The following is a 15,681-nucleotide window of genomic DNA, read 5'->3' on the forward strand; positions in this document are numbered from 1 at the left end:
GTCTCTGACCCAGGCTCTCTGCTGAGCTCCACGCCCACGTGCCTGGCTTCTCTGTGCCTCTCTCTCCAAGTCCTGCTGGACCTGAGCCCATGCTTCCTGAGCTGGAAGCTTCGCTGTCTGCTCACCAGCTCAGTGAATGACGCCTCCTGAGCTATAAGTCCGGTTGTCCTCCGTGGCCTCTGTCCGCTTTTCCCCCCAGTATCCAGTTGTCCCTAAATTCTGCTGCTCCTGTCTTTGAACCTTCTTCTGTCTGTCCCTGCTCTCCAGCCCCCAAAGCTTCTGCCCATGTTCAGGCCTTCTCCCCTCTGAGCCAGCTGCCACCAGCCATTGATGGGGCAAGTGCCGTGTGGCACCTGGTGGGGGCTGGTGGCTCACAGGAAGGGCAGAGGCACCTCAAAGAGTGAAAGGAGGAGGAACAGTGAGGTGAGAGGGCAAAGGAGACCCAGAGGGAGCCGTGAAAGGGTGGCGACTGTGGGGCCCGGGTCTGAGAGAGGGCCAGAAGCCGCAGAGGTGGGATATCAGACCGGTTGCGCCCCAGTCACCCGGCGGGGTTTTAAGAGGGGCAGTGGGTGCAGAGCCTGGCCACGCTGGGTCAAGGTGGAGTGTGAATGTGACACATGACAAGTGTAGACCTCGATTCAGGATGGGGCCTGGGTGACGCCTCCGGGAAAGCGTGAGGATCCCAGGAAGAGTAAGAACGGTGGATGGAGTGAAGCCTTGTGGGCAGAAGAGGGGTGGACTCAGGTGTCTTTACCCAGAGGGGGTGGGAAGGCAGAGAAGCTCTGAGCAGCAGGTGAAGGTCTGGACGGCCTGCAGGGAAGGTGAAGGCCCCAGTGAGGCTGCGACGGCGACTACTGGGCAGTGGGACCTTGAGAGAGGCTCACTGTCTGTCTAGAAAGCCCCCCAATTTCAAATTTTCAACACTTTTCAAATTTTTGGCTTCGTTTTCAAGTTAGAAACAGTGGTCATCCTACAGAAGACGCCAAGAAGGGACTCGAGGAGTAGTGGGGGCCTGGGAGGGTCCGAGTGTGCGGGGCAGAGGTGGGGCCCTGACTTGCTCTGGGCCTGAGCACTGTGGCAGCTGGGGCGCTGGGCTCCTCTGAGCTGCACATGGAACCCTGGGCCTCCCTGGAACTGGGCCCGGAACTTGGGGCAAGTCCAGCTTTTCAGTGGAGGAGAGGAAGAGCAAGGCAGTGGGAGCCGCCTTCCCTGGAAATGGCGTTGCCGTCCCGGCCCCGGGGGGCCTGGGGAGACCGATATCCCCACAGGTCGGAAGCCACCCCAGTGCCTCAGAAAATGAGTCAGAACCTTCCAGATCTATACCAGAGAAGCCTGCAGGGGCAGGTGGAGAGATGGCAGAGGGACACAGGGCTGAGTGAGCTGAAGCCTCCAAACGCCTGTGGCCACTTTCTCACTCAGGGCTACGAACTCCCTGCCCTGCTTTTGCCTCGTCTTGACCTCAGAATGTTCCAGCTTTATCCTCTCAGGGGCCCCAAGCAACTCACCAGTGCTCGCTCTGGAACCTGGAGCAGAGGCTGTGGCTCCAACCCTCCCTCGCCACCAGCCGCCCCCAAGGTCCTGTGGGCACTAAGGCTGGCTGCATGATGAGGTTTCTGCTCTGCCGGGGGCCATGCTGGAGAGGAACAGAGGATGGGTGGGAGTGAGCAGGATGGGAGAAGTGAGGCAGGGGCAGGTGGGAGCCGGCAGAGGTTAAGGGTCAGTGTGAGGAAGATGGCGTGGGAGTTGGATTGCTCAGAGTACACAGGAGCAGGGAGGAGGGCCGGGGTCGGCTAGCGGGCCATGTCGGCGGGGGGAGGGAGGGGGCCTAGAGACTGGGGAGAAGGAACCTCGGGTGGAGGGGTACGGGGAGCCCCACCTTGGCCTGAGCCAAGCCCCCAGTAGCCATTGAGACCCCATCCTCTGGCCCCAGAATCCTAACTGTCCTGTACCTTCCCACCTCCCTCCTTTGCTCTTGGGAACAGCGTGGAGAAGGCAAACGAAGTCACTCTTCCATTAGGTTTAATGACAAAATTAAGCCTGCTGGTCCATGTGCCTATCGCCCAACCCATGACTGTGGCTGGGAGCAGGTACTCTAACCCCTCCAAGAATCAGGAGTGGGCGCTACTCGGAAGAGTCAAACAATAATCGTCTCCTATTATCTAGACATTGGGTCTTCAATCTTTGTTACTGCATAACCCCTAAATGTTTTGAGAAACTGGGTACCACTTTTCATCTTGAAGTTTATATGTTACATTTTCATCTTATATTTTGAAAAACTTGCAAAAGTTATGATTTCCAGAAAATTGTACATATTAACGTTTAAAATAAATGGTTACATCATTCTGTTAAATGATTCTCATGGATCTAAATACCGTACCAATTTTATGCCCATCAAAATCCTGTAAAGACACCTGAATAACCTTTTCTTTAACAAACAAACCTTTAATATCACTTATAGAGTTCCTATTGCCATTTCTTGAACTATATTTCCAAAGCCTTTTTTGGTTACTTTATCAGGCACAGTCTGACACTGAGTTAAAATAAGCAAGGCCTCAGGTTGGTGAAATAGGACCTCGAAACCTTCAGATAGAGGAGGTGAGACCACCTGAGATGAGAGAGAGAGAGAGAGAGAGAGAGAGAGAGACACCTTGGACACTTACGTAAGGCAGAAGAGTCCTCCTGAAAGTCAAGTAGAAGAAACAAGTCCTGTGACACTCAGGTATGGGAAGTAAGAGATCCTAACAGATAAAGTATCTAAGAGCCCTGAAACGGATGGAGGGGAGATGAATCCTCCTTGCACTCAGGGAGCGGAGAGGGAGACCTCCCGACATGCAGTAGCAGAGAGAAAAATCTCGTGACACTCCAATAGTTGATATCTTTGAGACCCGATTGCATTTATATAAGGGAAATAAAACCTCCTGCTTGGCAGGAAGGGAAATAATGAATCTCAAACTCAAGTAAGGAAGTTAGATCATCCTGCTTGTCACTGGGGTGATAAGGCCTTGTCATCCCCTAGTAAATAGAGGTGACATGTTCTGGCTTTGTAATAGGAGAGAACAAGACCTTCTGACCTGCAGGGAGAGTATATTTGGGGCCAGTCATGTGGAGAAAATAACTTCCTGACAATGAGGTGTGTGAGAGGACGTCTCTGGACATTGGAGAGGAAGTGAGATGCCCTGACAATTAGGTAGAATAGATGGAAATGCCTGATACCCAGGGACACCGAAGCCTCGTGACACTCAAATAAGGAAGATGAGACATGCTTGTACTAAAGTAAGGGGGAGGAGACCCCTCGGTCACTTAGAGAGAAGAGGCAGGACCTCCAGACACAGAGCAGAAGAGATGAGGCCTGTCAGGTAGAGACGGGACCTCCCGACACTCAGGGCCTGTAAGACCTCCTTGCACTCCAATGGGAGATAGAGATTTCATGACCCTCTGGTAGGGGAGGTGAGACCTCCAGACACCCAGGAAGGGGAGAGAAAGACTTCAGACAGTCAGGGGGTTGGGAGGAGAGCTTTGGACTCTTATGTAGAGGAGAGGAGACCTTGTGGTGCTCAGGTAGAGAAGATGTAAGCTCACGACATTCCAGAAGGGAGATGACGGTCTCCTCAAGCAGGGGCTGGGAGACTTCCTGGCAGTCAAGTGGCGATGCGAGAATCCCTGACACTCCAGTGTGGCAGTTGAAGTCTCAGAGTACTCATTCATACAGGCGAGATGCAACCTCTTGACACTCAGATAGAGAATGTGAGACTTTTTGGTTCTCAGGCAGAGAAGATGGGACAAAGCGACACTCAGGTGGTGGAGTTGAGGCCTTTGGCCCTGAGATGGAAGAAGAGAGACATCGTCACAGTCAGGGAGAGGAGACGGCAGCCCCCTGATACTCAGCTAAGATATATGCGGCCTGCTGGATGTTCAGTTGAGGGGGATGTGACCTCCTGAAGTTTACATGAAATGAGAAGGTAGGACATTTAGTCAGAGAAGATGCTCGGGTAAAGGCATCGAGATCGTCTGACAATTTGAAAACTCTTCATACCTGGAAAGAGGGCATGAGGTGTCCTGACACTCGGGTAGGAGAGGTGGGACCTTGTGACACTCATATAGGTGGGGTGCAACTCCCTGACATTCAGATAGGCCAGTTGAGACCATATACTCAGGTACAGGAGCTAAGACTGCTCCTCCAGTAGGTAGAGATGCGACCTCCCCACACTCTTACAGGGGAGGTAAAACTTTTTAACATCCAGGTAGGTGAGGTGAGCATTCTCCTACTCTGGGAGGTGAGATGCTGTCTTCTGACAATCAGAAGAAACATTACTTCATGACATTCAGGTAACTGTGCTGAGAATTCCTGACACTCAGGTATAGGAGACAACACCCTGCTGCACATGGCCCCAGGGAGGAGACCTGGAGACACTCAGGTAGAAGATACCGACCGAGACCCTGTGGAGAGAAATGTGGGCTATGTAGTCTTAAGGTGGGTAAGTTCAAAATGGTCTTCAGAAAGCGTGCTGATAGCACACACTTGGAAGAGGGAAAGACAATTCCCCCCCGCAGTGTTAAGGGTCTGTCAACCTGTGGAGCCTGCCTCGAACTGCTGACATATTGCACCATCTTGTCACAGAGTGGCTGAGCTGCCCCTCAGTCAGTGAGTTGGAATGGGACTGTGGCTACAGCTTGCATGACGGTCAGACCCTGAACCTGCACAAAGCTGGAACCTCAGATGGTGTGGGACCTTGGAAGATAACTGGGACTGAAGATCCTGGCCCTGGGACAGAGGGAGGGGGCTGCATGTGAACCCGCATCACCCTGGGGTGGGGGAAACCTGTGCAGGAAGTTGGGAAGTCACTTCAGTGTGAACCGGTTGAGCTAAAGGGCTCCTCCTGCCTGGCCCAACTGCTTGGAGGGTGGGGGGGTGGGAGGTCACTCTGCTGATTGGCCAGAAGGCCATGGAGCTTTGTGAGGTCACTGGGCTTCCAGGCCAGGCTGGGGCAGGAGTTTGGTAGAGATGCTGCCAACTGCCGTTATGCTGGTCTTGGCAGTGTCTGTGGTTGCTAGAGATAACACCATGTGTGAGTAAGTGTCAGAGACACCTGGGGTGGGGAGGGTGTCTTCTGAGTAACAGACCCCACCCAGACTCCCTCTGTCCAGGGCTCTGGAGGAAGCCAAGCTGGGGCCTCAGCAGTCCCCCAGGTCTCACAGCGCCTGTTACCCATATCCCCAACCCAGACCAGCCCTGCTCCCAGCATCCTCAGCCCAGAGCCCCCAGGGCCCCAGACGTCCATGGTTTCCGCCAGAGATTGACTCCTCGGGCCCTGCAGCATACAGGCCTGTGCTCCCTCCCCGCCCAGCGACTGACTTCACTGTCTCTTGAACAGGAGTCTTGATTCTTAGGAGCTCCTGTCCTCCCGCAGATACTGGAACCCCCCCCCGCCCCCCGCCACGCAGCCACTGAGGGTGATCCCAAAGGCCCCAGGGTATCTTCAGGTGGTACCTCTGGGACCTCCACTCCATGTGTAGAATCCCAAGCCCCCAAGGTACCCCGCAATGCCAATGACTGCCAAACTCCCACCAGAGACACAGAGCCCTGACCTTCCCCCTCTGGGCCGCTCCCGCCTCAGTGTGCCCCCTCCCCTGGGGGTCACTTTATCTACCTGCGGCTGCTCTCCTCCTACCACTGTCCAACCCAGCCCTGCAGCCCCAGGACCCGCTGGCTCTTCCCGGAGTCTCCCACACAAGATTACCCCCCTCCGCTCCCACCTTTAGCCTCCCCCTCTGATCAGGGATCTCCCATACTTCTAGGGCCCTCACAGTCTGTCCTAGCTACCCATGGCCCCCTCTATCCCCACCTTGTGACCACACTCACAAGACCCAAGAAATGCCACCCCTGGAATATTTCCTGGAGCCCGTGGCTTCCTGTCCCATCACAGCCGCCACAGCACCGCTGCTCAGCTGTCCCCCTGGATCCCACACCCGCGAGCGGCCCCTGCTTTCCCAGGACCCCACGGCTCTTCCCCACCATGACCGGCCCCATGCCCCCTCCCCCAGTTGTGGAAGCACGAGGACAGGCTGGCCTGTTCTTGATTGGAACTGTGCCCATGGTCTCTCCTCAGTGGCCCCTGCGGGTTACGGTTCAGGCAGAACCAGCAAGGGGGCATGCGTATCATCGGCGGGCAGGCCGCAGCGCACGGGGCCTGGCCCTGGATGGTCAGCCTCCAGATCTTCACGTACCACAACAACCGGCGGTATCATGCGTGCGGGGGCACCTTGCTGAACGCCCACTGGCTGCTCACTGCTGCTCACTGCTTCCAGAGCAAAAAGTATGTGCGGGGACACGCAGAGGGGGTCTTCAGAAAGGCTCTTCTCAGAACCGGGCGTTCTCCAAGGGCCTGTGTGCCGGGGAAACCTGAGGCTTTGGGCCCAGTGTGGTTGAGCCGCACCTGCTGGGGATGGGGTGCTCCAAGGGTCACGGTCACCAGCCAGTCCACAGCGAGGGTGACCTGGCTTACCTCTGTGCCCACAGCAAAGTTACCGACTGGAGGCTGATTTTCGGAGCAAACGAAGTCGTGTGGGGAAGCAATAAGCCAGTGAAGCCGCCTCTGCAGGAGAGATATGCTGAGAAAATCATCATTCACGAGAAATACTCCCCGGGCTCAGAGGCAAACGACATCGCTCTCATGAAGATCACCCCTCCTGTTCCCTGTGGGCACTTCATTGGACCAGGCTGCCTGCCCCAGTTTTGGGCAGGCGCACCCAGAATTCCCCAGACATGCTGGGTGGCTGGCTGGGGATTGTTAAAAGACAATGGTGAGTACCTGCAGGGAGAAGTGCTGCTCATCCCCTTGGTGGTCCTTGAGGTGAAGGGGAAATATGTGGACGCCTGCTCTAGCCCCACCCAGTCCCCAGCGCGGTGCTGTGAGTGGGTCCTGTCACTGTCCCCCTTCACAGCCAGAGCAACAGAGTAGAGTTCCCTGTCCAGGGCCCCTCACCGGTGGCTGGTGTGCCCCCCCGGGGAGAGGCAGATGGCACGCGCAAGGAGAACCTTGGCGTCTTTAGCATGGGGTCGAGGCTGTGCCTGGAGCCCCGGGGTGAGTTCTGGAAGTGGGGGACGCGCCCCGAAGCAGCACTTGGAGAAGGGTTTTAGACCGAGTTTCCCTCTCTGTGCCTCAGTTTCCCCATCTGTATATGGAAGGGCCAGGTCACGTGGTCTCCAAGCTCTGCGACTCCCGAGCCCGGCCCTTCTGTCCTAGTGCCACCTCTGCTCCCCATGCTTCCCGGCAGCCCCTCCTGCCCAGCCGTAACTGCGCGTGTCCTCTGGAGACCGGGAGAGGGGCCGGTGGTGGGTGTGGCTTTCTGCGGGTCAGCAACGGGCAGCAAGGTTCTGCTAGCGGGGCAGGACGGAGTAGGACAGGCCTCTGCTCGTGAGCTGCCCATTCAGCTTTCCGTAGGTGGGTGCGTGAGTCTTCACTCAGTCACATTAGGGATGTGAAGATATGATTGAAATTAACTTAGCTTTCAATCTCATTTGTTCATTGATAATGGAAAATCTGGGATTCCTAATTCAAGGCAGTTCAATTATTTGGGGTTTAAAACTCAGTATTTTTTTCTTTTTTTGGTAACAAAAATCAGTAATTTTGGATTCTTCCCTTAACTCGTCTTCTCCTCTCTCAAAGTTTGATCTTAGTTTCTGATAGGATTGCCACCTATGCTGTCCCTCAGGGAAGGGCATCTCCTCCCAGCTGCCTTTGCTTTCACTGGCCTTTGCTGACTCACAACCTTTCCTCCCTGGCCTGGGGTGTCAATCCCTGTCCGGCTGTTGGTGTCCGTGGCTCTGCCATGATCTCTAGAGCAAGTACACACTTCCTTCTTGTCTCACCCCCTGGCCTGCCCTGCTCTGCTCACCCGTCCGACGGGGGCTCTTTGGGGGGTTCTTGCAGTCCCTGGGAGGCTGATCTCAGGATCTCCATCCGGTGACTCGCCCCCCCCCGCCGCCCGCCAACCCCACCTCTGCTGTCCTTTTGCTCAGGAGAACTGTGGGCTCCCACCTATACCCTGGACGTCACGCAAGACCTATTTTGTTCTAGAATCACCTTAAATTTAATGAGATTTCTATCTTTTTTTTTTCCAAGCACATCCCCCACCTTTAAGGACAAGTCTAAAAGAAACCCCCAGCCTCCTGTGATATTCCTTCCGACCTTTCTTTTCCTTGACCTACCTGTTCCTTGAACTCAGATGCTTTGGGGCTGGAAGAGCGCTTTTGGGAATCGGCCTCTTTTTCCATTGAATTTTTAGCTCCTGCAGGCTTTTTTGGTATTTGATGTTTAAAGCCAAGGTGCTGGGACTGAGAAAACTCTTCTGTGTTTCAGGACACCTGGCTGTTAACAATGAATCTCATGGCTTTCAAGACTGTGGGCTCTGCCATAGATTTAAAAGGTCACCTTAATGGCCAACAAGCCAGGCTTGCCATTGTTATTTCCGTGTTACCCCTACCCAAAGGGCAGTGCATGTACAAAACCCTCATTGCTGCTTGGATGGGAAGGAAAGGTGGGGCTAAGGAGATTGGAAGCATAACCAAAGCCACACAAACGTGCATTCAGCAGCCATCTACTGAACGCTTCCTGTGCCTGCCCCACCCACAGTGCTCCATGGGGCTCCTGCCTTCCGTCTCGGGCTTCAGAGCCATGCTCTGGGTCTGCCCCTCTGACAGGTCTGATCCGGCAACTCCCCATCTGTACTGCAGATGACATTCAAGCCCACTGGGCTGTGGCTGGGCTGTGGGTGCTGCTGTGGCAGGGCCAGTGGAACCCTCCTGTCTGTGGGACCACGTGATGCAGAGGGGACGGTCGCGTTGGCTCTTGGGCTCCAAGCCAGATGCAATGGAGCTGGCTGCTCCATGACCCCTGGTCATGGCCGAGCATCTGAGGCAATAAAGGAAGTTCTGACGTGGCCTCAGGGGTCATTTCAACCACCCGTGCCCCTGACAGGTCTGCCTGTGTGTGGAGGCCCTGCCGTAGCTCTGCTCTGTCCACATCTCTAAACAGATACGAGGCGCGTGGGGAGGGACTCATGAGACCAGGTCCAGCGGGTCCTGTGCACAACGGGGGGAGGACGAAAAGCAGGGGGTGACCTAGAGCCAGAGCGAAAGGTGTGGCCTGGACTTGAGTACAGAGAGGAAAACCTGGGTGTGAATCCAAGCCACACCAGGTCCCTGCTGTGACCTTGGCAATTGGTGCTCCAACCTCCTGATGGGAGAAAAGGGGAATAACCATTCCTAACTCATGAGGCGGGCATGAGGAGTGAATGGACGAAGCCTGTGTGATTCACAGTGAGCGCTCACCAGTATAATTATTAACATGCCCTCTGTAAGCCATCGCCTACCATTAATGTCCACGACTCTCCAGCTGTATCCATCCATCCTCCACCTGCCGTCTGCCCACTGGGCACCTCCTTCCTCTCTTCCTCTCTCCTCCACCTCCATCTCCCGTCTCTCCTCTGCTCTTCCAGCCATGTGTTTTCTTCCCTTCTGGAGTGGGTAAGGAGAGGCCAGGGGCATTGACTTGCATGGATCTTAGGTTTAAACAGAGCATTTCAGAACGATGGGGTTTTAGTGGAGGGAGGAAGGCAGGGCTTTCCCAGAACATGTCTTCTGTGATCACTGACCACTGAGTCGCCTGGCTGTAGTCCCCAGGACATCACCTATACTGCAGGAGGCACGTGTGGACATCATCGACCTCGACTTATGCAACTCGACCAGGTGGTACAATGGGCGCATTCGTTCAACCAATGTGTGCGCAGGGTATCCTGAAGGCAAGATTGACACCTGCCAGGTAACTTTCCTTTGGGTACCCAGGCCCTTGCGGACACCTCTTTTTTGGATCCCTGAGCAAATTTCCCTGGTCCTGTCTTCCAGCATCTGCAGTCACAATGAGCTTGGGAGGTGACACCCACCAGCTGCCCCTACAAAGAATCAATTACCATTTGTAGAACTTTATCCCACCCTAACGCAGAGATCATATCGTCCAAACACAGCTCCAAAGAGGATGCTTACCTCTCTTCACCAGAATGCAGAACAGTCAAATCCACTTGAACACACATGCTCACATACGCACGTAAAACCACATCCACAGGCACATGGGTTTGTCACCTTGCCCCCTCACTGCGAGGAAACCTAGGACAATCCACACCCTTCTCACATCCCAGAGAAGCTGTTGGTGCACCTCAACTTTACCACAATCTCCTGTGTTTATGGCAGCAGGGAAACATACGACTGCAAAATTGCCTCCCAGAGTCTATGACCCTTCTGGGCAGGGAAAGTGGCTCTGGCAGAGAGTGACTTCTGTGTCCTTCTGGGCAGGGGGACAGCGGTGGGCCTCTCATGTGCAGAGACAGCGTGGAAAACAGCTACGTGGTCGTGGGAATCACAAGCTGGGGGGTAGGCTGTGCCCGAGCTAAGCGCCCCGGAGTCTACACGTCTACCTGGTCCTACCTGAACTGGATTGCTTCCAAGATTGGTTCTAACGCTTTGCACAAGATTCAGTTGCCCACCCCTCCCCCTCCTTCTACTCCAGCACCCCCCGCTAAATCCGCCTCCACTCAGCCTTCTATTTGGCCACCTTGGTACTTCCAACACCCTCCTCGACCACCTCCCTCCCAGAGCCCCACTGCAGTGGCCCGACCCCAACCCGCAGCTCCACCGCCCCCCACTGCCCCACCGCCCCCACCTCCTCCTCCCCCACCGCCACCTTCCACTAAACCTCCCCAAGCACTTTCTTTTGCCAAGCGACTACAGCAGCTCATAGAGGCCTTGAAGGGGAAGGCCTTTTTTGACAGGAAGGGCACTTATGAAATGGAGACTACAGACATCCCAGAGCAGCCTGCCTCCTTCTGATCTGACCCCCTTCTCAACGGACCCAGTGAACCCCTCACTCCTGAGGAAAAAAAGTCGAAATAAATGATTATAAATACAAATATAAATATAAATATATGTACATAAAGAGATGCTTTCTGGACTTCTTCCTATCTGCCCTCCCTAACTCAATCCCTCATCTCATCTACCTTGCCGCCTCTGCTCACCGCCTGACAAGTTGGAATTGCTTGTATTAATGATGTCAATTGTGGTTCTTTTAAAATCTTGATTTTAAAAACTAGAACAAGGTGACCTGGGGCTGTGGTCCAGGTAGTCATTTAGCGCTCAGTGTCTCTGCATATTAAATCAACGGGCCTCCCAGCTCCCGTGAGGTGAGCTGACTAGAAATGAAGGGTGTGCGTCCAAGTCTGCTGGAGGCCATGCTCTCCTGGTGGTGTGAAGAGACAGACCCACGAGAGGAATCTGTCCTTCGTTTGTTTCTTCTCTCCTCCTTGAGGTGGAAAATTCTGCCCTGGGCCTGTGATCTGTAGCTGACACTTGGGTCTCCTTCCTGGAGAGACAGAGCTGAGCTCAAGGAACACTCTGATGGGAGCCTGCAGAGCCTAGGCGGCGGGTTCTTGTATACCTTCTGCAAACTTCCCATGCACGTGACTATAACCTAATCCCCTTCTTATGTTTTCACTGTTCATATTACTCTTTGACTTCCTTTTTTTCATTTATCAAATACAGACATTTCCATATTAGCACATATGGACCCCTTCTCTAACTACGCTCCACAGTATGGGCATTTATGAGCCGTAGTGTCACGTTTCCTTCCTAGGAGGGAATTTCCAGTCTTCTATTTTAGCTCCCCCCTCAATGTGCACGTTTCCCCACATCTGGTTCATAACAAATTCATCGAGCCTTGCCAATCTAATGGATGTTTTAATCTTCATTTTAAAAATTATGAATGAAGTTGTTTATAAGTGAAGCAAGACTCTTTGATCGGCCTTCATGTCCCTGTGGATACTCTAGCCCTGAAAATGGCTCACAGATCCTGGAGCAGAAGCCCCTGCCCGCAGGGACAGGAGGAGCAGGGAAGAAATGGATAAGCAGTACGTTGAACCAACACCGAAGGGCATCCAGGCATCCGAGGAATATGTTCACTCTTTCCCTGTGGGATAGTTAGGCAAATGATAAGTATTCTCAAAAAAATAAAATTCAGGGCTTCCCTGGTGGCGCAGTGGTTGAGAGTCCGCCTGCCGATGCAGGGGACACGGGTTTGTGCCCCGGTCCGGGAAGATCCCACATGCTGCGGAGCGGCTGGGCCCGTGAGCCATGGCTGCTGAGCCTGCGCATCCGGAGCCTGTGCTCCGCAGCGGGAGAGGCCACAACAGTAAGAGGCCCACGTACCACAAAAAAAAATAAAAATAAAAATAAAAATATAAAATAAAATTCATAATGAATCTTATTGCGAGGAAGAATAACAGAAAACGATTAAACAGTGGCTAAACCTGCACGTGGTAAAACTCTGACACTAGAAAACCGGGTATGTCAGGAATAAAAGATGTACAATGATGACTCTTAAAGGGGCAGAAGTTCTAGTTGTGAATTTGATCAGTATATGAAATCTAAACATATTTTCAAGGAAAAAACTGATCCCAATGAATATAATTGCAGTAAATTGTAAATGGAAGTGGAAAAAAAATGGAGGTAATTCATTTTTAATGTGTAGAAAACTGATCAAGAAACAGAAGTTAGCTTATTGGGGTTTTCTGCAGAAACTACATTCTTGGTAAAGAATCATCAATGACCTGCTCTGGTCACTACAGATGAGTCTTTGTATGGACACGTGCTTTCACAAGCGGAATGGCTGGGTTGTAAGCTTCGGTGGGTGTAAGTTTTGTCCTATGACTGCAACCGCAGAACCAGCAGCACAATCAGTACAGTGAGCGTATCCATCACTCCCCAAAGTTTCCTTGTGGCGCTTTGTAATCCCTCCAGCCCTTTCCTCCCCGGCTCCAGGCAATCTCTCATCTGCTTTTTCTCACTATAAAGTTACATTTCTAAGGAGTTTATACAAATGGAATCACACATCAAGTACTTTTTTTTTTAAAAATTTATTTATTTAATTTATTTATTTTTGTCTGCGTTGGGTCTTTGTTGCTGCACGCAGGCTTTCTCTAGTTGCTTGGAGCGCGGGCTACTCTTTGTTGCGGTGCGTGGGCTTCTTTTTTTATTTTTTTGCGGTACGAGGGCCTCTCACCGTTGCGGCCTCTCCCGCCGCGGAGCACAGGCTCCGGACACGCAGGCTCAGCGGCCGCGGCCCACGGGCCCAGCCGCTCCGCGGCATGTGGGATCCTCCCGGACCGGGGCCCGAACCCGTGTCCCCTGCATCGGCAGGAGGACTCTCAACCACTGCGCCACCAGGGAAGCCCCGATGTTTAGCATTTTTAATAACTGCCAAAGTGTCTTCTCAAAATGGTGGAAACATTTCACGTTCCACCAGCAGTGAGGAGAGTTCCAGTTCTCAGGCATCTCACCAGCACCTGCTATGGTCAGCCTTCTAATTTTAGCCATTCTGATAGGTGTGTGGTAATATTTCATTTGTGGAATTTTTTTCCATAAACAAATGTAGTTTATGAATAAGTTTAAAGCATTCTGAATGAATACAGCTAAGAGTTCTTACCAGTAATGCAATAGGGCAATAACTCTTGATAGTAACAAACGTGGAAGGACTCCTAGGCAAAGAGGTAGGTAGAGAAAAAAAAGACATAAAATCAATTTATCCAAGCAGAATTTGGATTTTTCAAGCATCACAAACATCAGTGGAAAACTGAAAGATATACCGATAGGAGCAGTTCATGCATGGCACAACTTCTCCATTAAACTCCAGCTAATATTTCTGTTGCACTAATTCCAGAAGCAATCTGCTTAAGAAATGGGAGGTCTATTTCCTATATAAAGATGTTCCGAAGTATCCAACCTCTCAGAACCTCTCTGGCTGCTGATGTTACTACATCCAAATAACAATATATTTAAAACAAAATCCTCAGATGTTCTATAATGCTATACATTCTTCAAGGTGAACAAAAGTGTGTTCAAGTCTCAATTAATTTGCCAGGTTAAATTAAAAATAACATCCAAGCAGGTCTTAATTCATTACACTCATGCATCTACTACACAAAATATACAAAAACTATTTTGTGAGCTAAATTCTTCTAGATATGGAGCTAAACTCATAGGTTACATTCGGTGCTCTTTATGACATCTTCTTTGTTCCAACGTGAGTTTTTTAAAAAAAGAAGTGTTGAAAGGAAGCTTCAAAAGCCATTCAGTATATCCCTTAAATTTTAAATTTTTTATTTTCTTAAAAATAAAGATTTCAGGGGCTTCCCTGGTGGCACAGTAGTTAAGAAGCCGCCTGCCAATGCAGGGGACACAGATTCGAGCCCTGGACCAGGAAGATCCCACATGCCGCAGAGCAATGATGTCAATGCACCACAACTACTGAGCCTGCGCTCTAGAGCCCGCGAGCCACAACTACTGAGCCCGTGTACCACAACTACTGAAGCCCGTGCGCCTAGAGCCCGTGCTCCGCAACAAGAGAAGCCACCACAATGAGAAGCCTGCGCACCGCAATGAAGAGTAGCCCCCGCTCGCCGCAACTAGAGAAAGCCCGCGCGCAGCAACAAAGACCCGAAACGCAGCCAAAAATAAATAAATAAAATAAATAAATAAATTTATTAAAAAAACCCAAAAGATTTCAAATAGAAGACTTCATGACGATTCCTGCTCAAGAAGTTCTTAGATCTCAAACTTTTCACACTGCGTTTTTTTTTTTTTTTTTTTTTTAATAAAAAAGATCCTTATTCCCTCCTTTTCTGTCCTCACTGGGGATGGAGAACAGCTTATCATATTACTTCTTACTTTGAGTCCTTTAGTAAAAGTCACAATAACAAGACATTAAACCATGTCAACAGCTTTTTCCTCTCCAGAGCAAAATGGTCTTAACTTTTTGAACTTTTTCTCAGAGGTCTTATTTTACAATCTGTATTTCATTTCTTTTTATTTCTCCTGTATCTCCTTCCGAGTTCCCATAGGCCCCTAAGACACAACATGCTAGCAGGGACTGAATTAGTGAAAGGGATACTTTTTCTCACCTTGTAAAACCAGGTCTCTTTTTAGTGTTTGCTAATAAAGGAAAACAATTGACTCATTATCTGCTCATATAATAACAGATAAGCACAAGTCAACAACTTGCCCACAGTCAGTTTGTTCCTACTTTTGGATGGTAAGTAGGTTTGCCCTTCCCAAGAAGCATTTCCTGTGCGGCCTTACTGACCTTTCTGTTGTTTGTTTTTACTGCTAATTTCCAACATATGCTTTGATCTTGCCCCACTCATTATTTCTTTTTCCCCAAACTCTAGAAAATTGAGTTTTGATATGTGCAATCAAGGAGAATTCATTCATTCCCGTGATATTATTCCTAGAGAGAAAGATAAACAATGCAGAGCCCAAGGCTGGGACTTGCTGGCTACCATTTGTGTTTCTCCGGGCTGGCCTGGGCACTGAATTTATCCTGTTAGCCAAGTGCTGAGCTCTATGCTAAGCTCATGCTAAACATCATACTCGACAGACTCCAGAGCTTGGCTGGAAGCAGATGATTCCTCAGTCTATATACTTCGGGAATTTGTAAGATTTCTGTTCAGTTTAATTTTGGATTTTTAAATTTTTGAGATAAGAATCCAAGCTTCGGGCTTCCCTGGTGGCGCAGTGGTTGGGAGTCCGCCTGCCGATGCAGGGGACACGGGTTCGTGCCCCGGTCCGGGAGGATCCCA

At 51.4% G+C, this 15,681-nt stretch overlaps 1 protein-coding gene across 1 annotated transcript; it reads left to right on the plus strand.

The window, feature by feature from the left end:
• Positions 1-5,002: 5,002 nt before the first annotated feature.
• Positions 5,003-10,882, plus strand: ACR (acrosin; the record flags this gene model as incomplete). Its single annotated transcript, XM_082635305.1, has 5 exons — positions 5,003-5,070; positions 6,108-6,314; positions 6,518-6,801; positions 9,676-9,821; positions 10,349-10,882. 5 exons carry the CDS (start codon positions 5,003-5,005, stop codon positions 10,880-10,882), a joined length of 1,239 nt encoding a protein of 412 aa, XP_082491431.1.
• Between the last annotated feature and the right edge of the window lie 4,799 nt (positions 10,883-15,681).

Source organism: Mesoplodon mirus (assembly GCF_964341445.2).
Source record: "Mesoplodon mirus genome assembly, chromosome: 11".
NCBI classification, from domain to species: domain Eukaryota; kingdom Metazoa; phylum Chordata; class Mammalia; order Artiodactyla; family Ziphiidae; genus Mesoplodon; species Mesoplodon mirus.